Source organism: Gymnodraco acuticeps, unplaced genomic scaffold, assembly GCF_902827175.1.
Source record: "Gymnodraco acuticeps unplaced genomic scaffold, fGymAcu1.1, whole genome shotgun sequence".
NCBI classification, from domain to species: domain Eukaryota; kingdom Metazoa; phylum Chordata; class Actinopteri; order Perciformes; family Bathydraconidae; genus Gymnodraco; species Gymnodraco acuticeps.
In genome coordinates, this window is record NW_022989894.1 from 1,918,918 (window position 1) to 1,946,690 (window position 27,773).

General features: G+C 40.7%; 1 protein-coding gene across 1 annotated transcript in view; it reads left to right on the forward strand.

Moving 5' to 3' along the window:
- LOC117538710 (astrotactin-2-like) overlaps window positions 1-27,773 on the forward strand; it is a 347,089-nt gene that overhangs the window by 31,515 nt on the left and 287,801 nt on the right. The window contains exon 2 of the mRNA XM_034204612.1: window positions 24,686-24,873. Within this exon, the coding sequence (XP_034060503.1) occupies window positions 24,686-24,873 (188 nt within the window). The remainder of the gene's footprint in view (window positions 1-24,685; window positions 24,874-27,773) is intronic.

The following is a 27,773-nucleotide window of genomic DNA, read 5'->3' on the forward strand; positions in this document are numbered from 1 at the left end:
GCACCTGCTCAACATGGGTCTCATAATAAAATTAACCCCGCGCGCCACGGCGTTCGGAGAGTATTGGTTATTATGAAATGCGTAGTGGCACTACGCCACTGGCCGCACCCGACTTTTCTAGTACGGGGCGCGCCTATGGGTACTGTCCTTTCACGGAAGGTGGTCACCACGGACGCATGTCTGACAGGCTGATAGGGTATTTACGAAGGTCGCCCGGTGAGGGGTCTCTGGAGCAGAGACCTCCAGCGGGCGCACGTAAATCACCCGGAGCTTTTAGCGGTGTTCCCCACCCTAAAACGCTTTCTGCCTTCTCTCAGAGGACACCATGTCCTCGTGAGGACAGACAACACGACCACAGTATCGTGTATGAACCACCAAGGGAGGTTGCGTTGTCTCCAGTCACACACACTGGCACACAAACTGATCCCTTGGAGCGGCAGACGTCTCCTCTCTCTGAGAGCGACGCATGTACCAGGAGTGATGTACCTCGGGACAGAACTACTGTCCAGAGGTGCACCACTCTATGCAGACTGGACTCCACATCCAAGGATCGTGAGTCCGCTGTGGGTGCGTTACGGCAGAGCCGCGTTAAATCTGTTCGCATAAAGAGAAAATGCTCAATGACAGCTGTTCTCTTTAATGCACGATTTAAACGCACCGTTAGGCGTGGACGCACTCGTACACGATTGACCTCCGGGTCTTCTGTACGCGTTCCCACCCCTGGCTCTGATACCCCCAACTCTGGCCAGAGTGAAGGAGCAACGCCACTCACTTATCCTGATGGCTCCGCCCTAGCCCGCAACGTACGGGCTGGCGGAGATATATCAGCTGTTGTGCAGGCAGCCATGGCAGCCCCCACTACGCAGGGACAGATTGTCTCAGGCGGGGGGGGGGGCGATCCTTCACCCACGCCCAGAGCGCGGGGCACTATGGGCCTGACCCGTGAGTGGTACAATCTGAATACAATGGGACTCCCTCAGAAGGTGATAAACACTATTCAGAGTGCGAGAGCTTCCTCCACCAGGTCTCTTTATGACTGTAAGTGGAGGGTGTTTGAGGAGTGGTGCCTTCAAGAAGGGCACATCTCCTTTCAATGTCCTGTCGGGGTGATTTTATAATTTCTACAGGACTTGATCGATAAACACAGAGCTTTCTCCACGATCAAGGTGTACCTGGCTGCTATTGCTGCATGCCATGTGGGCTTTGAGGGTAAGACGGCTAGCCAACATCCTTTGGTCTGCTGTATTATGAAGGGAGCTCGCAGGCTCCTCCCTGTCTCCAGGTCACTGGTGCCCTTATGGGACTTGGCAGTGGTTTTAAATGGGCTCAGAATGACCCCATTTGAACCCCTGGAAGGAGCTGACATGAAACATCTGTCACTCAAGACAGTGCTGTTACTGGCCCTGGCATCCGCCAAGCGGGTCAGTGATATTCATGAGCTGTCTGTACATCCTTCATGCACTCAGTTCGCCCCAGGGCAAACGAGAGTGTTGTTGAAGCCCAACCCTGCCTTTACACCAAAGGTGGTTGGTTCGTGTACCCCAATTGACATTGAGACATTTCCTCCGCCGCTGGTTTCCTCCGGGGAACAGCAGCAGGATCTGTTGTGTCCAGTCCGTGCTTTACGCACATATATGGACAGATCAAAGGAGCTTCGTCTTAATGACCAAGTCTTTGTGTCCTGGGCTAACCCTCACAAGGGCAAGCCTGTTACTAAGCAACGGCTCTCCCACTGGATTGTGGAGGCAATTGCTTTGGCCTATACGAGTCAGAGTTTGCAAGCACCTTCGGGTCTGCGGGCTCACTCGACTCGGGACCTGGCTACATCCTGGGCTTTGTTCAAGGGTGTTTCCATCCAAGACATCTATGCAGCGGCGAGCTGGTCCTCGCCGCTCACTTTTGTCCGCTTTTACAGGCTAGATGTCTCCGCTCCAAGCGTGGCCCGAGCAGTGCTGGGCACCTTGTTGAGTCGGGACTCTACCTGTTAAGTTCTGGTTGGTTTGGTGATTTTCGAGATAAGCTCGTCTGGCAATACGGGAGCTACAATTTCCCATAGTGAGACATCGAACGGAGTGTTATGAATGAGAACTATAGGTTACTTACGTAACCCCAGTTCTCAGAGTAACATGAAGTGAGATGTCTCACCAGACGGCCCTCCTTGCTATGGTGAAGCGAGAAGAGGTGCTTATTTTGAATGACGCATGCGTCGTGGCGCAAGCTACTTATAGGGGGTGATTCCCTGACGTTGACGTCAAGATCACCAGCCAATCAGGATTGGCGTAATGAGATTGATGCTTCTGTTTGCTCCGCGATGAGGCGCATCCCATAGTGAGACATCTCACTTCATGTTACTCTGAGAACTGGGGTTACGTAAGTAACCTATAGTTTTTGTGTGTGTAACAGCTTTTCTTTCACACTCTACAAGGCTGCAGGGGCTACTGCATAATTCAGTGGTCTGAAGTGGTGACCTCATCTAATTGTTACAAGGGGCATTTGCTTTATTTCTAGTTTTTTTTCTCGTATTTGTGTGGCTTTTGGGAGCCAAATACCTTTTCCTTAGTAATGCACATTTTCAAAAAGATGATTGATGACATCCGACAAAGATGAGTGTGTCTGTAAATGCTTCCCAGAGGAGCATAATGTGTTCATTTTGTTCATAGTTCCTTTAGGGGTCCTTCAATGCCTTCCTTTTGTTAGAACAATTGCAGATTGAAATAGATTTTGGCTAAAATTTTGGCAAAAGTCATTGCTACATAATGTTAGAATGTCTTAAAAGCCGGTTTAATCGTCAGAGGAAGCACAAGTCCTCTAGTTTTTCAGCACTGGACAGTTCTGCCAACACATTTAATTTCAGCTCTCCAAGCTGTCCTGTCTCAAACCATTTAAACACAGGACTTTTCTAACTCAGTTTCAGCGCTGGAGAGCTCCTCCTCTGTAGAGAAATTGGAAACAGAAATTCCTCAAAGTCAGCACTTCCCACTGAATAGCTCATGTTTCACTTTGCGATTATGCCACAATAAGATTATCAATAGAAAGGGACAAAAATAACAAGAATGAGAAATGAGAATGGAAGTTGGCTTACTATAGTTGAATCTTAGATTATAATCCGCTATGCAGCTCATTTAATGAGATTTACATTGATTCTGTAGAAACAGACAGTGCTTTATAGGACTGGGCAACTTTGTGTGGGCCATTCAGAGATTGGGATAACAATGCTTAAAGGTTGGTTCCCATTGTATTCAGTACAGCATTTAGTAAACTTATTCTTCCAAGTGCTCAACCCTATCAACTACCCATATACCTTTTGATTTGTTTTGTTGATAACACCGGTAAAAAAGATCACAATAGTTTTCATTTGTTTGCAAAACATTAGTTCTCTGATTAACCATTGACATTATGGTCTGTGACCTATCAAGAGCAATCAGAATATATATATTTTTTAACATATATTATTGATTTCTGCTTTATGTGCATTTTCAGTTTTTGAGCAGAAGACACTGCTTTCAACCATCTTTCAGTTTTAACGTCAGATTTCTCCCAATAAACTACTCGCATGGCTCGATACCACTGAGCAAGTGATTATGGTTTTGTTATTTAGGTGAACCGACCATTTTTAAGTGGTTTAAATTCAGAAGATTGTGGCTATGCCTTCGCAGGTTTATTTAAAACCTTTGCTTGTTGTCCTTCCTATCATAAAATTGGGCCATGGGCTATTTCCAATTTCATGGTTTTATATATTCATCCTTCTTCTCTCTCTCATGTTCTCTCTCACAAATGCACACACACATTTTGGCAATCTAATTTGACTCTTAGATCCATTGCTCAAAAGACAGATTATCTAATGACTGGGACCTTCATCCTGTGGAACATCTGAAAACATTGAGCATCTATTAACACTAATGCATATTTAATCATTTTTCTTCTGCTCTCTCTGTGCAGCCTAGCAATTCCTATGATGATTCTGCAATAACGTGGCACATTATCAGCAGGGAACATTGCAATTCTTTAATTGCTGAGATGTGCTTTGTGTTAGTGTCTGGAAAAAGACAAAACTTGAAGGGCATATACTGTATATTAGATGTATATTAGATTACATGTTAGACGCTGTTATCCAAAGCGACTTACATACTCAATACTGTGGGCAATCCCCACAGGAGCAATTTGGGGTGAAGTGTCTTGCCCAGGGACACAACGACATGCTAACTGCAGTGGCGTTTGAACCTGTGACCATCTGATCCCTATACCAAGGCTCTATCCACTGCACCACACGCCTCCCTATATGGAACAGAACATCTCTTTCAGCATGTGGTACTGTGGGGCTTCATATATATGATAGAAGAAGTAAGCATACTACTTTGACCTAGATGCGTGGCTTGACATAAACATTCATTAACTACAGTCCTGTGTGTAGCTCCATCTTGGATGAAAGAGTGTTTTACTTGAATATTTTCTTTAGCTTGTTTGGTTTTGGGGATCTTAAATGCACTCCTTTTCAAGATACCAAGCAAGGAACTGACTGACAATTTTAACTATTGAGGGATATTGGAGGCAACACAACTCAGTGCAGAGCAGAAGGAGAGGGGAAGAGCCAAGAACTCACTTGAGCCAGAGGAAGGGTATTCCAAGTGGTCAATGTCTGCTTAAGTAGACTGCTAGCCAAAGTGTTTGAGCACAGTATGTCAACATGCATTTTGAAATCAGCATTACCTATAACTGAAAAGTCTGCTAACATCTTAACCAATTAAATATAATTGTTAACTTTTACCAAAGTTCCTTTTTCAACACTGCCAGACATACTTTCAAGCAAACATTTATCTTACCTTGAGCTATATTTCCGAAGGCATGCCTCTGAGGGATTTATCATAGAAATGGAAAAAAATGAATATCTGTCTCTGGCTGGGTTAACACTGTGTGTGTGTTTTTATGTCTGTGGACACATTAGACTCAGCACACAGAAGGGACCTGGATTACTTCTCAATAAAAGCCCCTAAAATCAGGATGTCAGACTAAAATAAAAAGAAGACAAAAAGCCATTTCCTTGGTTTTCTTTTCATCTACTTTAGTAATCCTTCTCTGGGAGACAGGTCCTTTTATTTTAGAATTAATTTTGCATTTCTTCTCGGTGCTTGAGGCTTCCATTATGTCTCTGTCTCTTCCCTTGCAGTATGTGCGTCTTTACACTGTCTGCTGCCTAAAGGAAACAGATTTGATGGCTAATGACATCTGACAGAGGCCGTCTGTTATTGTCGTGTGATACAGTCTCAGAGCAGCAGATGCCTGCTAAAGATATGTCCTCTGACCATGAATCCATCCAACACAACCGTAAAAAGAAGACTGGTCACAATCTAGGCTGCATCTTAATTCATCACACTTTTCCACGTGCAAGATTCAATGTGACTTTCAGAACAATTGTCAGCTTGAATATTCATAGAAAGCATAGGCTGTCAAGGGATCCTCTTTTCACTTTACTTGTTCCATGAACTTTTCATGATGTTTCTGTCACTTTCAATCAGCCATGTCACTGCAGTCTCCATGATCCTCTATATCTTTACCATATCTGTTTCACTGTATCTTTTCATTGTATGTTCATTTGTAAACAACTTAAAGGAGAGCCACTAAAAAGGATAGTTCTATTTCACAACAGCTTGAGTTTCTTCGACCGCAAAAAGCCGCCAGATCCGGAACTGTAGTGTGGACTTTTAATTCCATGACACACATGTTGTTTACATAGCTCACAGGGAATGAAAACTTTTTTTCCACAAAGTGAATTCATGGGAAAATGATTTTCCAGTTCTGTTATTTCTTTGTAATCTTCGACTCATGCAGTGGCGCTGTGATCTGCGGGCTACTGGTAGGCGCTGTGTTGTCTTTAAGCTGCAACCCCAGTAAGTGTTGTTGTTGTTTTACTTTTTTGTTTCATCTGGACACATAGAGGTAAGGACAAAACAACTTGTATCTTTCTTTGATTCCAATGATAAAAAAGAAAAGCCCATATCGATCAATTTTTCGATTTAGAATCTTGACACCCCTACCACATTCACCCATCCATCATCCACACCTACATTCCCTCATCTGAAACTGCTTTGGCTCGGATACAAATCAATAAACCAGTCAAGTGAATCCAGGTGAGATTGAAATCCACTTGCAGACCTCTGATCACAATGATTGGCGGATAAACCCCACGAGCAGGTTTACCTTGGCTTCAAACACACATGGCAGTGGCACAATGGGGGACAACTATGAGGGGAAAGCAGAGGAGATTACATATGAGACTCCGCAGGGTGCCCTGTGGGAAGTGTTGATGGCGCTCAGGAAAGAACACATGGGGTTGACTCCAGAGAAATAACACACACTGACAGGGGCTAGTCTGCGGTAGTTGTTGTTAGATGACTGTTGCTTGTGATGTGCTTTGAGTGTAGCTCTCTGACTGATACATGTGTTGCGTCAGGTTTGTTTTATTTGGAAATCTGTTTTTGTACACCTACAGTACACAACACACGAGGGGAGCTAATTTAATTACATCCTTTTCGCTTGCAGATTTAACTGGATGTTGTAAATGGATGCTGTTACTTAAAAGATTCCAGCTAAGATATTAAGCCATCAAATATGTTTTTTTTGTAAGGAGGAAGTTAGCAGGAGAGCTCACTAGGGTAACATTTTAATAAGATCACTACATGAATAACACCATGTACATGTAGAGAACACAAGGGCTTATCCCTGTCTCCTTTAACATCTTTCAGCTGCCTTTGGATTTCTTTGTACTTGAAGTTTGGTCTCTTGTGGTGTGTTGTGCTACTACAACCTAGTATTTCAAGTCAATTTAAAACTTTGTTGTGGATCATGTTGCTTCAGTAGAGACTCATCAGAAGCTATATGTTTTAACAAAACACGTAACTTTTCAAAGTCATCCTTACATTGTGCTTTAAAAGTGACATAGAGGAAGTGAGTTGTTCTAGGATTCTGACAAATGAAATGCTTCTGCTTATTCCTAAATGTCATAGTTTTCATGGCTTAGAAATAGGACAGTCACAAATGGCAGCCTTTCTTTAGGGAAAAGCGTACAATATATGGTTTTCACTGCTGTGCCAGACCACTTAGGCACCTTGGCTGGTGGGTCCGGCTGTCTGCAGGATACCTCTCCAGGAGACAGTTGGCCATAGAAACAAATTGATACAGTGCTGCAGTAACAGGCCAAAGAAGAATGATCGAGAGGTTTGAGGCCAGACAAATAACTGACACCTTTATGAGTTTTCCTATAGAGGCTGAGTGACTCACTGTTGTTGAAACCATTTTTTTCTCAGCCACTCTTCTTCCTGCTATCTTTATTCTTTCTTCGCCGTTTGAAACCTTGCAACACCAATTATCGAATACAGCACTGTTCACTGACGGTTTTAGCCTCCTTTCCTTTTGTGAAATGTTTTTTTCTAAAGTCAATGAAGGACCGGTGAAATGAGGGAGGTGTGTCCTTGTGATTTGGAATTAATAATAATAATAATAATAATAATAAATGATATTTATATAGCGCCTTTCAAGGGACCCAAGGTCGCTGTACATGGTGTACAAACAAAACAGACAGACAATCGACGTGCAAACCAAATAAATAAATAAAGGAAGCCAGGGGACCAGAAAAGGGCTAGGGCCCGAAGGCCAGGGTGAACAGGTGTGTTTTTAGTGATAATTTGAAGATGTCCAGGGAGGCAGCATTACGGATCTCGGCAGGAAGTGCATTCCAGAGGGTGGGGGCCGCAACACTGAATGCCCTGTCACCAACAGTTCGGAGGCGAGAGCGGGGGATGGAGAGCAGGCCCGTGTCTGAGGACCGCAGACTCCGAGAAGGGGTGTAGGGATGGAGGAGGTCCGATAAGTACTGGGGGGCGAGGGTATGGAGGGACTTGTACGTGAGGATGAGTGTTTTGTATTGAATCTGGGACTTGACCGGCAGCCAATGTAGGTGGATGAGGGTGGGGGTGATATGGTGCCATGGCTTGGTGTGGGTGAGAAGCCTGGCGGCAGAGTTCTGGACGTATTGGAGCCTATCCAGGGTTTTGCTGGGAACCCCGGACAGGACAGGACTCATTGCCACTCTTGTTCCCACCTTGATGTATATTGGCATGCCATAATGCCAGTGTGATTAGTATGCACGACTCTCAATTATAGCAGCACATTTACTGTATACGCATATAATTCTAAGAACTCATGGAGAATATCTGACAGATATCCTTAGCTACCCTTTTCAGAAAGGCATTCCTTCATCCTCATTCAATGTTGAATTGCCTTCACACTACTACTCTCTGAGTCCTTTGTCTAATGCTCCATTTTCCAGGGCAACACGTTCTTTTGAGTCAGCACATTTCATTTGAAATGTATATCCAAACGGTCTGCAAGCATGTCTGTTAGTGTCAGCAAAGTTTTTCTTTTTAAATGCCTAATTATCTTAGTCGAGCACTTTTGCCCTTTCTTGTAAATGGAGCTAGTTTCCAAAATGTTCTGTCTTATGCGCCCTGTCCATGCCAGTGTGGGTCAATAACCTGTCGGTAAATTGTTAACCCCAAAAGTAGGCTCTGTTTAGAAAGGTGGACAGAAAAGCAGGATATGAAATGTATGTTCCCACACATTAAAACGGTGACAAAATTGCAAACCTAATTTGGGTAAGCCAAAGCCATACTTTACTGTTACCTTTCTTTCTCGTTGCAGTACACTCATCTTTTAACAACAGTTTTCAAAAAGAAGAAACATAAGTAACTGCAGTCTTTTTGTGATTATTGGGCTATTAAAATAACCGTTTTTTTCAAGAGGCTCAATCACTATAATGATCAATACAACAAGTGATGTGAGTGTTTTCTGCGGCATACAAGGGAATAAAAGAGGAGATGACGTCAATTTTCTATAAGATGTGAAACTTTACCTTTCATTGGCTCAAAAAGAGAGCTGAATGAATAGATATGAATTAATCGTTCCATACAATACCAATTCTAAACAGTTGGATATTATGAAAGTGGATGGCATGTGACATGTATAATAATGTATTCAATGCCTGCAGTTAATTTTGTAACGGATCATTTGTTCCCCAGTTCCTCTCCCAAAACAGATGTCAGGCTGAATATTCATAGTGACACAGACTGTTAAGTTGACCATTTTTCACTGTACTTGTTGCATGAACTTTTCATGATTTTTCTGTCACTTTGAATCAACCATGTCCCATGAGTCTCTATGGTCCTCTGTAGCTTTTCTTAATCTTCTTTTACTTTAATTTGCAATGTCTCATTTCGTCAGTATCCACAGCTGCAAGCTTATACAATACTGAGTGATATTGTGACTGGGTTCATATTGATGATAAGCCTCTTAGCTAATAAAGTATAGCATGCCGAGTTGACTGATTCCGCACTTATTATTTGTCTAGAAAATAAGGAAAAACAAAAGAGGAATTGAACGGGATTAGATTATGAAAGTTTTGTATTTATTTCACAAGGAGTTGGAATGTTTAGGACATTATGAATGGTTGCAAACCATTTACATTGGGATCATTTCTCATGGATTCATTCATTCTGTATTACGTTATATTAATATTTAATTTATCGATCCCTTTTTAATGTTTACATCTTCATATAGTGATATTGTTAATTACTTTTGAGGGTTTCAGATTTGTCATTGTATTGTATCAAATTCTAATTTGTTTAATATATTAATTAACCAAGTGTTAAAGACAAACAATGCCATAACTTTGTTCCAGTTCTTGATTTAAAAATGTGGCCTAGTGGTAAGACCATCATGCCAACATGGTCGCTATGACACCATGTCTATGTATACTTTTTAGATTTTTACCAAATTAGTTTAGCATTTAAGTATGCTGATATTTAAATATTAGCAAAAAGTACAGCTGATAAATCTGATGGTTTTTAGTTCAGTCTATTCAAATGTTCCTGAGGCCTGAATCAAGGCTGATGGTTGTATGATTATGTATTTCCTGTGGCACTTTGACATATTCATACAGGGTTGATTCCTTCTGAACTATGTAAGCTTCAGCCTCTGTGAATTGTATATGTTTAGGTCCTTTCCATTTTAAAAACAGCTTATTAATTGATGAATATACTACAATGAAGAAAATGGGTTCAGTTTTGTGCCAACCAGTGGATATCTGTGTAACACATACTCTGCCTCAATGGCCAAGCAGTTGATTGAAACATGTGGCTGTGAAGTACTCTGTTTTGAATTCAGTTATTTGATTCCAATCTATTTCCTTGTCAACTGCCTTTTAATGTTCTAACTGCTTTTCTCCTCATTCAAGCTAGAAACCAATAATATCTTCAAATAACCCTGCATCCTGAGAAATATGAATCCACCATGAACATTTATCACTTTCTCTGTCCCCGTCTCATAAGTAACAAAGTACTTGACTTATGATCAGGTACATCCAGAGTCACCCCCTTATTGTGTCGTAGGTCAGGAAGCCAGTTAAAGTGAACATGTTGGACACAGCTGGGGCATGACGCCTTACAGTGCACCACTGATTTATCTTCAGTGACAGGGGACCCAACTCAGCATGCCAATGGCATTACCATCATTAATCAGGATAGACACAGCCATGCCCACAGGAAATTAATTAACTCTTAAAAATCGGCAAAGGTTCATTATTTATAGTGGATAATTTATCGCAGGGCTATGAATGTCTTGCTATACCACGTAAACCTGCATTCACAGAAGAAGAGATATTCATGAGTAAGGAATGAAATAAAGAGTAGGACAGGGGAACATAAGACTTACATTTGCCAATAGAGCTTGATTATGCCAATAGTGTCTTCAACTGATTTTAATTAGTGTATGAATTGTAAGCTTTTAATAAATGTCAGCATTCAGGTTGAACAGTTTTAGAAGCTAAGAACAAACTCTTAAATGTCTTTCCATGACATGGATGAGTGTTGAACAAAGGAAGGCAACCGTTCTTTTTAAATTGAGAGGAGCAGCTCCATTTCATGGCACTGGGCCATGACCCTTTTAAAATGAAATAAAAAGTTGTAGATATGATTTGATTGTCAGTTCCTATTTCTATTTAGACCAGGTTTTATTGCCCACATATTTCCTATTTGGGGGAGATTGCTTCTCTTTCAAGAGCTTGGAAAATGGAAAATGGAAAAAGTCGATGCCAGTGTTGGACCTATTGTGTGCCCAGCTAAATCCAGTGGTTAAGTCTTTCTGGAACCATATGTAGGCAGCATCGGCCAAATACTGAATCCTGCCAGTTTCCTTATTTTCTCCTGTGTTTTGCTGGCCTTAAACTATCCTATGTATCAATGAAAGAGGGATGACCAAATGGTAAAGATCCAAGGATAATATGTTATGGACAAGTCAACGTTAGCCTTTTGATGCCTCAACAAAATGCAGAACCAAACGAGAAAGACTGTAACAAGAAAGACTGAATAGGAGCAAGACCTGAAACCTTTAGGAATATAAAGAAGCCCCTGAGAATATAAATGAATAAAGACTGCTAAGATGTGGAATGGAGACTGCCAACGATGACTACTCCATCCTAAAAGTTCTGGCAGATATTTATGAAACATGCCCATGACAAATTGCACAGAAGTGGCTGTATTGCAAGACATGCTCAGAGAGTAGGTGCTGTGCAGGGCCATAGTAATCTATTATTGTTTAAACATTGTTTTTTATGGTTGTTGAATGGAAGCTGGGAAGCTCTAAATATAAAAAAAATATTGATAAAACATCTACTGTGATGTCTTAAAGCTAAATATGATACTCTGCTATATATTATTAATTGTTCAGACTAGTAAGTGGAATGTTAACTGTTGTTAACTATAAATGATATACAGTAGTACAGAACAAAGAGATCTAAAGGCATACACATCCATGAAGTAGCTCGGTTTATTTACTCCTCTCATAAATATAATTATAGCCCAGTCCCACCCGCTTTCAGTTGGTGCTATTTTGTCAGAGGAACACTCATTGAATAGGAAATATGCTGTATTTACATCTTGCATAACAGAAGATTGCCCTCTGGTGAATATGTTCTGAACAAAGGCAATAGTGTTTCAATAAAAACATTTTACGCATTTCGGGGTACCGATTTGAGTTTATTGATAATATTAGATCTTTAATGATATCTTCTTAGCCAGCACTTTCACTTTGCTTTGCCACAAGCTTGACATAAAGTCATGAAATAATGCACTATTATAGTGACCATGTTGGTCCATGCTTTAGAGCCATATGATTCACTTCCTGGGTGAGTCTGATTAAGACCTTCATGTATATCTCCTCTGAGTCTGTGCCAGGCAGGAGATGGATCCTGCAAGCAGCTGGCGAGCCGTCAAGCTAATCATGTCAAGCTAGATCAATTCCCGTTAAGCAGAAAATAGTCACAGACTGATTTCCCTTTTAGATTGTTCAGTGCCAGTACTATGACACAATGCATTAAGGGGGAAAAGAACAGCCTGAGGGGTACAGCATGATCTGTTGGCTTGGGCCAAGACCCTGAATGGGCTTGCTGACATCTGCAGACTCTGCTGAAAGGTTAACGTATGGCTCTTCCATCATGGAATCTCCAAGCTCTCAAAGTTCCTGTCCGATCAGTGAATAACTGGTATCACTTGAAATGGATGTGATTTCCAACATGCCTGTGCAGCATCCCCCAAACTTTTTTCAATTCTCCTTGGTCCTATTGGCCTTGGAACCACAACCTATGCAAGGCCATGACACAAACCGCCTAGCAACTGAGATCAGTATGACCAAGAGGGTAGAGCACATTAAGCGTACCTTCTGCCTAGTGCAAATATTAAGCCAAAACCTGTATCAACGTAAGGCTACGGTCAATGTGCAATATGGTTGAATGCTCCACTAAAAGTCTGTCTAAACTAACAGAATATCTAGTACAATGTGAGCATTCACACTGTAGTATTTGGGACTGGAAAAACAGTACAATTGTTAAACACAAAAATTGCATGGTAGCTATTTTAAACAAGAAGACAACCTCATTCAGCACAAATGCAATGTCACATTCCATGTTTAGAGAGCATACAAATTGCTTGTTGGTAGCCATATATACATGTTTGCATTATTTATTTTTGAACTACCTTGGCACATGGGCTTGCATTAATGTTGTCAATGCATTCTACCTTTTATTTTTTTGACCAAGGTGTCAATTGAGGAGTCTTAAACAAAGGATTAGAACAACTTAATGTGTGTACTATTACATCCGAGCATGCCACTTTGGCACTGGCAGACGACCCCCAACGATGGACAAGCCTTACATTATAGTAGTAGAGAGATGTGACATCAGAATAGGTCTTGTTAATAGGATTGTAGTGTTTTAGAAGATGCCTGTGCACTCAGCAGATAAGGGGACTGTTTATCCTGTTAATGTGTCACTTTAAATACATTAGGAGTAGGAGGGCTCCTGATTTTATTTGTTGGCACTCTGCCTCACTAATCCTAAAGAGCGCAAGGGACACAGCATTTACAGATGCAGACAAACATAAAGCTTTTCATGTGGTTAATGGAGCTTATTTTCATGGGGAAAACTAAAAACATATTGTGATTTTATTGCACATTTAAATCTACAATATCAGTTTGAATTATTTAAAGTTGAGGTGACCTTGAGCAAAGAATGCTAGGATTCACACAAGCATACAGTACATATGCAGTTGTACTCTCTCACACACACACATTTACGCACACACACCGACACACACACAAACTATAACACATGCGACAGAATGTATTCAATGCTAATGAGAGATAATCCAGGTCCCACTGTGGCAAGCAGCTATTTGTTTATTCTATTTACACTGTCACAACAGGTTCCCAGAGGTCTGCTTGTCCCACTATAAAACAAATACTGTTCTATAATATATTGCTTACTGTGCACTTGTCTTTGTTATTGGAACATATGTAGGATGGTGTTTAGCAATATTCCTGAAGGGTTTATGATACATTTTTTTTATAGATAAATGTTTTTTTTCCTGCTCTCACAGAAAAAAAGTTGCATGATGTGACCGTGACTTTGACTTCACTCCTGGAATGTTTATTGGAGGGAAAATGTTTTCTTTCTTCAAGACACTCACTATGGCTACCGAATACAGTTACTACCACACCTTGGTTGTGTTTTCTGAAGTCAAAAGTCACCTTCTCCTTCATGCTGGGAGGCTCACTGGCAGTGTCTCTGAAAATATGATTGGTTTTCTGTAGGAGGTGGTCAGTACGAAGTCCAAAAAGCTGCCGCTGTGATTGAGCACAGTCGGAGTTAGCGAGGGTGTGGACTTCAGCGATAAGACCTGAGTGGCACGGGCAGTTAACAGGGGGTCCTTCAGAGGACCCCAATAATGTTCAAGGACAAAGTTGGTGCATCTGTCTCAAATCCAGCAACATTCCTGCTTCTCTACTGATATTAACCAATGTTTTTAGTTTTGTTTGCCACATACTATAACTGTTTACTGAGGAACACTCTTACACATTTGGAATTGCCCTTTATAGCCAGTGTCATTACTTATAGGAATGTCTGTCAGTGATTAAATAAGACACCTTTAGATAGCCGGCTCATGAAGCCATTATATGAAACTAATTTAATCATCACAGACAAATGTAATAACAATATTTTTGAAGAAATGCAACTCTGTCATGATCTGTTCTAGTTAGTAGCTGTAAGAGTATCAGTGGTGCGTGACCGCTACTAATACGTTTCATCCTGGGAATTGTCAGCTTTAAAAAGTGTTTAAAGTGGCCTCTGCAGAGGGAAAATATAGGAAGTGAGGTGGAAAACGGGTCAAGAGGAACAGGTGTTGAGTCAACAGAATTGGATCCCACAGTGCTGATTAAGCTAGGGAGTATAGAGACAGCAGGGTACAGTTCTGTATTGGTGGAGGAGAAGAGTACTAAGAGCTTTCCTTTATTTTCTTTGCTTGTTTGTTACTTTCACAAACTGAACGATGAATTAAAACAATCACTCTGTCATGTACGTTAGAATTTAATTAGAACTCTTATCAAGCTTCAAATCCATTTTTTATTTACCCAAACTTTTTCCGAACCGTTGCCTACCACAGTTTTATCATTTTGATTGCATTTCTGGACAGCCATTGGGTTTAATGATATCATTTTGTCGTGAAAATGGAACAGTGGATTAACTGCTGTTATTGTGTGTTTGCAATGAAAGGGAAGACCTCGAGTGGTGCCTCACATAAATTATAATTGTTTAAATATTCAGTATATTTTGTTCTAGGTCCACAATGGAAATAACCATGGAGAGATAACATGATTTTGTGTTGCTCTTGTTGATTAAAAGTTTCCCAAATACCTCAATCTGCACCAACATGTGGGTCGACAAGCTAAATGTAATCACACAATAATGTTGTGCAATGTAAGAAGGTCTCATCTGAACATTTTTATAATTTAAGAATGCAGTTTTCATTCCCCTGTCATATTAATTATGTCCTAGATTTGGCTAATGTATGACCAATGGACTCATAGCACGCCAAAAACCTTCAATTTACGGATTATATTTTCTTGAGATGTATTGTTGTTGAATGTTTGACTGTCTTCACTGAGTTCAATTGTGCTTTGTAGAAACATTTTCATTTGACTTTTAATGCACATCAAATCATTAAGCTAACATTGCCTGATATCGTTAGTCTACCTTTCTTTTCAAAATGTACATATGGCTCATAGACAATGAGAACACAACGTGAACCAATGTATTTTATATTATTGCTCTACCAATCATTTCAACTGAAACACATGTGGTATCCCAATGTGTGTCAGGTCTTTTTACATTTCCTGCGAAAGGAAAAACAAAAGTACTGATGCATTTTTTATTATGTTAATTTCCATTGAACTTTATGTGAATGCCAGCTATTTCATTAGTGCTTCTAATGAGACATTAGGGTGGCATTTACTTGCATAGATGTTCAACTGCAAAGAGGAACCCTGATAGCCTTGTGTAGCTCATGCTGTTTGCCTAAATATTTCACAGCTCCCATCAGGTCATGGTAATGGCACAGTTAGCATTCTGGGAATGGGAGGATATGACATCAAGTCCATTTAGTTGCTAATCAGGGGTGCATTTATTTCAACCCGTTTGTTTTGCTGCTAGTGAACGCTTCCTGTCATCATCCTACAGTAGTGGGAATCTTAGGTTTAGAATATGCCATTGCCAAACATCTTGAGGCAGAAATTGAGAGTCTTGGAAGTCTGCTAATATTATTGAACACTTTTGCTGAGTGTCAGACTGATACTGTAAATTCCCTTCCCCTCTTTATCCATGCAGACATGTCTCTCTCTTTCACACTCTCACTTCTTCCTTTCGGTCCTTGCTATCTTTTTTTGGGCCTAGACTTTTGAAACCAATGAATTCCTTCTTATTTGCTCACATGAATTATTGAATATTCATCTGCCACCTATACCATAGGCAGCCTGAGCAATGACATGCTGTGTGCAGTCATTTGGAGAGGAAACGTGTTATGCCACATATGTAATGACAGGCAGGAAAGTGCCTGTAGGGTGCTAGCTTTCATCACAGTAACAGTTGATGACACGGGCTTGTTGTCGCACTGACAAACTGTCATGGAGCTGTCAGGCTTGCACAATCAGTACACTGCTATGATCACCTTTTAAACTGATGAGAGACAACCTTTTCGGAACAGGGTTGATGTGTGGGTGGGAAGACGACTGCCTGTACGTTGTAGTGCATGCATATGCTTTTTCAGCTCTAAAACAATATATTTCAATGCGGGAATTTGTACTGTTTTGAACCCATCTCTGTTCTCTCTCTGAAGCAGTGCAACCTTGCCAGTAATTATCATTATCAAAGCACAACTTGTAATTGAAAGGGATGATGTATAATGTATTGTTTAAAAAAAATGGTCAGAGTTGTACGAATATCTGCTAAAAGACTACCATCTCCCCAGCTGGAAATAATAGTGGATGAGGATTGAATGGAAGATGTATTCAGGTAATGCGTCTGTGTGATGGTCCATTGATGCTGAAGTAGATTCTTCCTCTGTGGGCTCATAGAATTTGTGAGACATTCTTTTGAAATGAGTTCCAGCTGGGATTCTGAGAATATGCCCCTTTTTTCTTAATAAAATCACTGTGGGTACCGTAATAGTGTTAAGAATGTTTCTGTTTTTTATGATCCGTGGAGCAGCTCCAGGATTTGTCTCTTGATGGCATCATTACCAGCCTCTTCCCGGCTTTTTCGGCATGATGATCTACTAATCCCTAGCTAGTTATTCAAATGTTGGAAGAGGAAAGTGTAAATTCAGTTTAAGGGTCCGACCCAGCTTTCTATCATCAATGTATGATATATAATATATCATAATAATAATATAATATAATAATAATGATAATATAATATGTATGATAACATATTAACTCTAGTTTGGTTTTTACACTGCAACACTGTCTTTGTAAAATCACCTTACTGCCCTCTGTGATCGATGGAGGAAAAACACAATCTGCCACTGCTGTTTGCTCTTTTAATTTCTGAGAACATCAGTTGACATACATTTCCCCCCAGGTTGGCACAAATGGCAGCGATGATGCATTTTTAAAAACAGTAGATTAACTTTATTGCCAGCAGTTACATAATAACATTAAAGGTGGGGTAGGTCATTTTGGAGAAACCAGCTCGAGTGCGCTAGAATTTGAAAATACACAGTCGGAAAAAATCTGCCACTTCCTTACAGAGCCCCTCCTCCAACACACACGAACGCGCACATGACCAATGAGGGCACGAGATAAGTTTGTGCCCCGATGGAAGGCTGACAGGCAGGTAGGCCATCCAGTTATTTTAGCCGGGCCGACTGAAATGATTGGTCGTGCTTTTTACAGTACTACGGCTTCTATTGACAGTTTATGTTCCTCTGGAAAGCTTATTTCTCCTGCCAGGGCCCCTCCTTGACAGGTGACAAAATGTTGTTGAACTGTCAAGATCCTATATAACCTGTATGCATCTTTTACTCTGGGCGCACTCTTCCAGAATACTCTGTACTCTGTGAGACCTGTGTCTTCGAATAAAGAACCAGAAAGACAACTCTGTTTGTTTCACTGGTTTATTGATTGATCATTCTAATTGTATATCTCCACAGTATTGACTAGGTCTAAGATTTCCGTAACACTCCTTAGCTATGCATTGGACCCCACCAACTCCTGAGATATATTGCTTGGGCTTGTTGCTAATTTGTCATCTCTTTGATACTGGACAGTACTGTGTGTTGTTCAAGCTTGCTAGCTCTCACCAGCTGATGTCTGCAAAATGAAAGTACTACCACTAAGATACGCTGTACACTGAAGTAATGATGGATATCTGTACAAAAGAAGGCAATCTTACTTAGTCAAAGTGCATTCTGGGTTTAGTAGACAGTACAGCAGTTTGTCTGGCTGTATGATCAATGGTAATTGGGTTAGTTTTGTTTTCATTCATTGTGCCACTAACATCTGTTAACTTTGTAATTCAGGTTTAATAGGTGGTAGACTTGATTTGAATCCAACATTGATTTACCTGTAACAGATGTGCGCTACCCCTGATTTTCCTCTTGAACTTATTACATTTACCAGATTAAATCATGTATTGACCCATACGGTATGTCATGGGTAAAAAGTATGTTGTGTTTTTGCAATAGTTGTCTCCACTGTGTGGTGCCTCCATATTCTGACACAGAATGGGGCAACATCATCTCATCAGATACCAAATCCAACAGACTGCCTTAAGTGTAAATCAGTCCTGCTCAAGGCAACTTTTAAGAATGTAAAAACTACTGTGCCATTTAAACGCAGAACTGAGACAAACCTTGGAAAGATTTAGAAATGGGCAAGATCCTTAAGGACAGTCTCATGAAAGAAAAGGAACAAAGCTTATAATCACCTGTTCTTTTAGTAAGAGTTCTGCTGACATTGAGTATTCAAAGGATTTTACTTGTGCCTTAAGTACCTACAGAGACTCCTTAGTGAAGAGTAAGAAGGCTTTATCAAGGATTTGTCCAAGCTTTCAATATCTCTCTGCTGACTGTACATTTTCTGAAAGTAATAAAGCAACCTATCAAAGTTTCACATACTAATTTTTCCCTGCTTTATTTCTTTAATTTTATCTTGAACTTGTCAGGTAACTTGTGATGTGTCCAAATCCCAAATATATGAACACAGAAAGTACACATATTTGCAATGGAATCATATATTTCTATAGCCGAAGTTGCTCATTATTATTCGGGACGAAAGAAAACCATAATTGTCTGTACGTCAGTTATTTCTTTAAAGAGATTCCTATCATTGGGGAAGGCCTCACGTTAATGATTCTGATTTTGTTTGCGTTAGAGGACACTAAATTCACTAACTAGTCATTTCATTTATTACAGATGGACACATGGGCTATAATCCCCCACCGAGTCTGTGCACAGCAGGCAGTGCGCTCTGAGCTGACCTCACAGCTGGACTGCTTTCAAACCACCACAATCAAAATGAAGCTTAAGACCTTTAGTTTTAACTGTGTTCAATTCCTTCATTAAAAAAGCCAATGCGATATTAAAAGCATTTTACCTTGTAAATCAGTCAATATTCAGCCACTTAAGGAATAACATGCTGTGTTTATTAGCCATAGGCATTATGAAGGATTATGTTTCTGGTTGTTCATTGCTCTACAGTTTAAAGTGGGTTGGTGGTGGGCTTCAGACTGTTCTTAAACATGTTTCGTTAAAAATAAAAAATATATATATAATATGAGATCTACCAATTAATAGTTAGAATATTTGCCCTTTTTTGTTTTTAAAATTGGTAGGTGTTAGGTTAAAGGTTCGCTATTGCATTTCAGCAGATGGAATGTATGAATGAGAAAACGTTTTTTAATTACTACTGCTTAGGGCTGCTCGAATTATGGCAAAAATAATAATCTCGATTATTTGGGTCAATAATTGATATCACGATTATTAAAAACGATTATCCTTTTAATTTGAAAACATCCATTTATTGAAAAAAATAATAATGTTTTTAACAGTTGATTACCCTGAACTTTAAGTATAATTCAACTGAAAAACCAATACAAATTGTTTTTGATTTTGATCGTAATTGCGATTAAAATACGATTAATTGAGCAGCCCTACTACTGCTCCGAGATTAGCACACACAATCAATTTAAAGCTGAGGTTCACATGGTATTAAATGAACTGAAATGTATTTGAAACCTTTATACTGGTACACTGCATTTAGTGTATGCTTTGATAAAATTGTCACCGGTAATGTAAATAATTTTGTATTTTTAGTTATGATACAAACAATATAAAACCATCAGTATGGTATAATGCATTTCATCTCTCTTTTAATGTAGCGTTCTGGCCACAATGCTCACTAGGCATAAGTAAAATGAATCATGAGTTTCTCAAATATGCTGTTTCACCCTGTATAACCAAAGCATGATAATGTGAGATCCTTACAGTTACTGGCATATTATTTTCTATAAAACATTCAGTATAGCATACCTCAGTCGTCCTTGGACACAGTTATTAAGTACACTGTAATGCTGACACCCTTGCTGCGAGCGTATACTCGCGTCAGTCACACACAAACAGTAGGCACGTACACACTCACACACATATACACATTAATAATGTTCCTCCTAATGAATTACTAGCAGACCTTGAGGCCATACACCTATATCCCAGTAACGTCTGGCCAGGTGCCCAATGACAAGCCTCATAGCACAAAAGACAAGGACACACACACACACACACACACACACACACACACACACACACACATACACCTACACACACACACATACACACACTCCTTTTGTCTTTAAATAGCATGCTTACTGAGCTTTCTCATTTACATAACAACAGCACAAAGGTAGGCTACAGCCCTTGAAACTATTACTATCCTTCCATCCTGCATGTGATTGCTTCTAGTACAACACTAGATTTTAATTTGTCCACCTGAAAATCCCTCTTAATTAGGATCAAACATTGTCAGCGTTGTGTACAATCAGAGTTATTTAAAGCATTCTGAAATGCACATACTAGCATGTGAGCAACATTCCAAGGTGAATTTGACAGGAGCTTGTTTAAAACCGTAACAGATGGCGGGAGTAACCTCACTGTTGGCCCAGCAGACAGAGCTTTATCTCCTGTCAAGGTGAAAGGTCAAGCAGTGTGTCTACAGCCCACAGATTAAACATAATGAGTTGAATAGCCAGCAGTTATGGCATTTAGGAATTTCACACAATACAAGATTTTATCATAAGCTGCATTCAGCAAAAGTATAGAGCACCTCAGAGCACTTAGGATACAAGAGGAATAATATAGTCTACTTTCAAAGGGTGTGTAAATTGTCAGAATGCTGGAGTAATCAATGAGTTGAAGGTCAGAAATGTTTTTAAACAATGTAGGTTATTGATTAGTCTTATCATTAATTTATGAGAAAAACCTACTTCCTGTTTTAAGTTGGGATTTATTGTCTCTAAAAACAATATGAAGATGCCATGGATTAGACATGTTGCTGTACATGTCTACCAAATAGTTAATTATTAAATCCAAGAAGTAAAAACAATAAGGGAAAGCATACTATACATTGTTAATTACAGCTCTACAATGAATATATATATATATATATATATATATATATATATATATATATATACATATATATATACACTGAACAAAAATATAAACGCAACACTTTTGTTTTTGCTCCCATTTTTCATGAGATGAACTCAAAGATCTAAAACATTTTCTATATACACAAAATAACCATTTCTCTCAAATATTGTTCAAAAATCTGAAAAAATCTGTGATAGTGAGCACTTCTCCTTTGCCGAGATAATCCATCCCACCTCACAGGTGTGGCATATCAAGATGCTGATTAGACAGCATGATAATTGCACAGGTGTGCCTTAGGCTGGCCACAATAAAAGGCCACTCTGAAACGTGCAGTTTTGCTTTATTGGGGGGGGTCTGGGGGGGTCAGAAATCCAGTCAGTATCTGGTGTGAGGGGTATGGTTAGGGTAATTTTGTGAATTGAGTGGCCCATGGTGGTGGTGGGGGTTATGGTATGGGCAGGCGTATGTTATGGATAACGAACACAGGCCACTCAATTCACAACATTACCCTAACCCTAACCTACCTAACCTAATCCTACCCCTCACACCAGATACTGACTGGTTTTCTGACCCCCCCAGACCCCCCAAATAAAGCAAAACTGCACGTTTCAGAGTGGCCTTTTATTGTGGCCAGCCTAAGGCACACCTGTGCAATAATCATGCTCTCTAATCAGCATCTTGATATGCCACACCTGTGAGGTGGGATGGATTATCTCGGCAAAGGAGAAGTGCTCACTATCACAGATTTTTTCAGATTTGTGAACAATATTTGAGAGAAATGGTTATTTTGTGTATATAGAAAATGTTTTAGATCTTTGAGTTCATCTCATGAAAAATGGGAGCAAAAACAAAAGTGTTGCGTTTATATTTTTGTTCAGTATATATAATGCTGTCTACTTGTTAATGGAGATTTATAGGGTCTATATATTTTGTTACCATTCTGTAATTTTCTCGGGGTATGTCTGTTCTGCATGCTCTCTCCTTGCCCCTTAGGGCCCATGGCACTACTGAGCAGAGTGCACATAACCGCACCCCGCAGTTCATATCCTCTGACCCAGAGTCAGCGGGTTAATAACCAGCCGACACCTTCTCCTGATAGGAGATGTCAGCAGATGTCTATGCCCTTGTCACCGAGCCACATGACACACACTGTATCAAGCCTCCCAATCTGAGGCTCCCTGAGGCTCCTCGGTACTCCTCTACTGAACAACCACTCCTACTGGATAACATTAAATTCTTGTGTCATGGTCCATATCGAGATAACTGCTTACCATCCCCTACCCCCATCCGCTCTTTTTCATCTCCTTTTCCCATTGCTCCATAAAATGCAATTGGGTCTTTCTTTTTTTTGGTTGCACATGTTTCCCTCTCTCCTGTGCTTTTGAACTTTTCTAGCATTCCTTTGATGTTTGTTGTTTAATGCCAGTAGTGGCTTGGAGCTGATTGTTTTGTATATGCTAGGGATGCACGATATTGGTTTTTGAAACCGATACCGATACCGATAACTTCCTGCTTCTCAAGACCGATACCGATACGATAACCGATAATAAAAACAATTTTACGCCACTAATTATTTTAACGCGATTAACGCATGTGTATTTTTTTTCCTTGGCCGCCCCGTAGTTTCAGAGCGCATCGAGTTTAAAATACCATCTACAAGCTGATGCTGACAGCCCCGCTCCTGCCGCCCGCTTGTGGCAGACCACACTTCCACGCTCACCGGCAGGCACCGACCATAGACTGTATATATAAAGGCACCGACTGGCCATCTGGAGGACCGGGAGGGTGTGTATATGTGTGGCCCGAGCGAGCGAGAGACCTTACGTGCATTGTTGTTGTTAGCATCTGGTGCTAGCTAGCTGCGCTAACGGATAAGGAGCTGTTTAAATGAAAACAGAGGAGCGACATTTCGCCACAACTGCGCCGAGCACTTGACTTTATGCAGGAAGCCAGACAGTGGGACATTGTACGAAAAGTCAGCACACTCAGCACGGATAGTGCGCAACATGATTGCAGCGTCCAGGCAGCTCCGGTTCGAGCATATGCCTTGAGTTGCACATAGCTCCAACGCCCATACCACCGACGACATGTTTGTTTACTGTCCTGGCTTCACGGCCGCACACCATTTACGTCACAGCCAGGCATGAGTTAGGGAGCGCTGGATTTGTGAAGAACTCCCCTCTTCCTAAACCACTAATACCACAGTACTGGCAAAACGGGAGGAGCCGAGTGAAAAACAAGCGCCCCTCATCCCAATCCACCCACACCGCAGTATTTTTTTCTTTTTTTTTACCCAAAAAATGTAGTTTATATTATCGGGGCTGTTAATACTGGTATCGGGTTTATCGGGATGACGTCATAATTCCTAATATCGGACCGATAATTATCGGGCCGATAATTATCGTGCATCCCTAGTATATGCATATAATGTAGGGCAGTTTATGCAGATGAGCAGAGGACATTGAATGGTAAGACAGCATTTATACAACAGCTTGGCACATATGTTTTCAATCAAGCTTAATAAACTAATTGTCTTCCCATTAGGAGAAGTGTTGTCTGTTTTGCCATACAAAAAAAGAAAAGTGTAAACAAATGGATATAAACGGGGATAAGCCTTTCCCATCTGTGACTCATTGTGTCTTCAACTGAAGTTCTGCATTGATTGTGAGCGCTGAAAACATTTGTGATGCTTCTGCATTTTGAATTCAGAAATCTCTGTCTAATACCATGGGTGAGAGAGTTGTCATCCTAAAGATTTCATCACAGCGGCTAAGCAATGCAGTGGCTTGACAGTAATTATTCCAGAGCCAGCTGCTCAAATGCACACAATTATGACTAGGAAATCTGTCCAGCTATTCAACAGTTCAAAGTTTCTAGTCTCAGTGCTGTGTTGATGTGCGCTGAGACAGAGCACTGCACTGGAATACTAATGCAGAACAAACAAACACATTTGAACTTTGGTTTATTCCTCAAAGGCTATTTAGATGTTTTTCTTTCCCACGCATCTTCACACAATAAGGTTAGGAACACTGACTTTACCAGACACAGTTTAAATGATAACCTCTTATGTGTTATATGTCCTCTCTCCTTGTCTTTTGCAGAGATGTCCGGTACGGGACAAGATATTTCTCAGGTACACTGGAAGCAGCAGTGGTTGGAAAATGGGACGCTGTACTTCCATGTGTCCATGACTGAGTCGGAGCTTCTCGCCCAGACAACACAACCAACAGCTCGGGAGCCTGCTCATGCCCTACATGAACACATGCATATGCTACACATCTCAGTTATGGTGAGTTATGAGGACCTAAGCCTATAATGTGTTTGTGGATACGCATAGAATTAGAATCCATGCACAGCACGGCAAATGTATAAGGACACGCACCATTGTTGACAATCTTCTGTGGGTAAGTGTGATCATTCATGGTGTCATGTGTGACTGGTGGTTGCTGGGGGTTAGGCCTTATTTCTCCTGATGAAAGTAGTATTATGCACATACTAGGGCTGCACGATATTGAAAAAAACTGACATTGCGATATTTTTTCCCCCTGCGATATATACAGTATTGCGTTTTTTTTTTAACTATATTCAACCGGATGAAGGATTTTAGTCACGGACGTCTGGATCTTAACTGGTTGACTCATCATACCTTAAGTCATGATCTAACATGTCATGATAATGCATGTTGCTTACCCTCAAATAAGGGAGTTCATCTGTGAATGAAGAAGAGAAGAACCTTTTTGTATCCAAAATAGTTCCAGATGGCAGATGTTGCTTTTCTTTTTGGAAGTATATCTTCATTCTCGCCGGTATTGTCCTCCTGTTCCTCGCTCATTTTTTACCGGTGTTTTGATGGTCTGCAAACTAGCGGGGCGGGGCCTGCTGTGATCTGATCAAGAATGATTGTGATTGGTGGTTTGCTGTGCATGCAGAGCTTGCATGTCACTCACTCAAGTACCCCTGACATGAGAGCCGCGCAAGTTTTCCTTTTGTAGCAAGCAGCAAAATAATTGTAACATGACGTGTTTGAGTTAATTTACCTACTTAATATCACACGTCCTAAAAAAAAAAAATGAATAAACAAAATGAATACAATTGTACGGAGCCCTGGAGGGTTCATAGAGAGAAAAATAAATAAAACGTGGCCACGTTTTACTTTCTCGTACGCACGCTTTAGTAACTCGTGCGCACGAGTTAATAAAGCGTGGCCTCGCTTTATTTAAATTGAGGGATTCCTGTCCGTGACTCACAGAATCTGCTGCCCACAGCTGTTTTATAGAAGGAAAACCTCCTTCACTTTATGAAATCTCTGCGGCACCAGTGGCCTGTACTACGAAGCAGGATTTGCTATTTACACTATTCATTCATGAAGTATGACGCTGCGCTGTCAGCACGCGTCTCCATGTTTGTGATTGGTCAAATGTTGCTAACCCCGTCCCTTTCACGTGAACGCGCTCTCAGCCGGACAGAGAAACCCTGGTTGATTTACTGAGTTGATAACCAGCTTCGTAGGACCGCTTATTGACATCGTGTTTGTTAGGGTTAGTTAAGCCGGGTAAATCGAACATATCCAGGTCCAGGGTCTGTTGAACTGGCTTCGTCGTACAGGGCACTGGAGGCAGTAACGTGTAACTCAGCAGAATCTGAGAAGAGCAGCACCAGCTGCAAAGAGCTGTGCCTTTTACTGTTTACTTCACTGCGTTTCCCTTCATTAGAACTGCTGAATAGAGATCGAGGCTGCTACGTTTAACCACACACACCTATACACACATCGAACTACCAGAGTATTCCCCCTCGTTTTATGAAGGAGATGTCCTGTCACCGGGGCGCATGATGTGTGTGTGTGTGCTCAGCTCCGCTCTGTGTGCGTGTTCGTGTGTATCCGACACCACCGGCATTTGTTTTCAAATTACCACGAACAGTACTTTAAACAAATCTGGTTCCCCATAGTTAAGTGTATTCCCAAGTGAAAGAAATGTGTTTAATCTTAATCTCGATGTGCTATAGTCCTTCCGGAGTGCACCGGAACGAACGATACTATCATAAACAAATGCCCCCCCCCCCCACACACACACACACACACACACAAAACGAGGCCATGCTTTATTAACTCGTGCGCACGCTTTAGTAACTCGTGCGCACGCTTTATTAACTCGTGCGCACGCTTTAGTAACTCGTGCGCACGCTTTAGTAACTCGTGCGCACTCTTTATTAACTCGTGCGCACGCTTTAGTAACTCGTGCGCACAAGAAAGTAAAACGTGGCCACGTTTTATTTATTTTTCTCTCTATGAACCCTCCAGGGCTCCATACAATTGCACGTCCCTGCGATGTGAATATCGCGGTTATCGCCATGACACGATATATCGTTCAGCTCTAGCACATACAAATGTGTGTTGTATAGTGTCGCAACAAATGTATTATTGGGAAGGATGTTCCCATTTGGTCAGTGTGAGGTTTAAGTAAAGATAAACCAAAAGTGAAAATGTCATCCACACATTATCTTGACGTTGGATATTACTGTAGTTGGTGAGCTAACTGCTAACACGCCAACCAGCCATGGCATTTTATACTCGGGAATATACATAATTAAGAGTTATTGAAGACCTTGTAAGCCCTGTTGCTAACAGCAAGTTGACAAAGTTTATACCATCTGTGTTATATCATAACCATTTCTCTTTTGAAAAAAGTAGTTTATTCTCTGACAGAGGTGGTTTATTAAAGGTGGATGATGCAACAGTTAATTAGCTACAATAGATTCTCTGACTCATTGTTCGTCAAAGGTCAACCCTGTCAGCACAGCTTACTGTTGTTCAATACCGCACACACTTGTATTTACAGTTCACCAAAGTTTACATTAGAGTGAATAAAGAAACATGTAGTATTTAGACCTAGAGAGTGAATCCAATTATTACAGAGATTCCATTCAAATGTATTGATTTCAACACATTATTTAGCAGTTTGGAATGTTGGCATGATTGTTCCTTTACTCGGATCTTTAAAGTGACATCCCCCGCCAGAAACGTTTTTAAGCCTCTATTTATAAAGGGGTGATGATGACCTGTCTGTCTGTCAGTGTTGCATATGTTGATGCTCCTGTTAATCTTATTGTATTGTTAAGTGGTTTGAGACACCTTGAGTTGATAATGCACTTTAGATAAGCACAGACTCCACTCCATTCTGCATGATGATG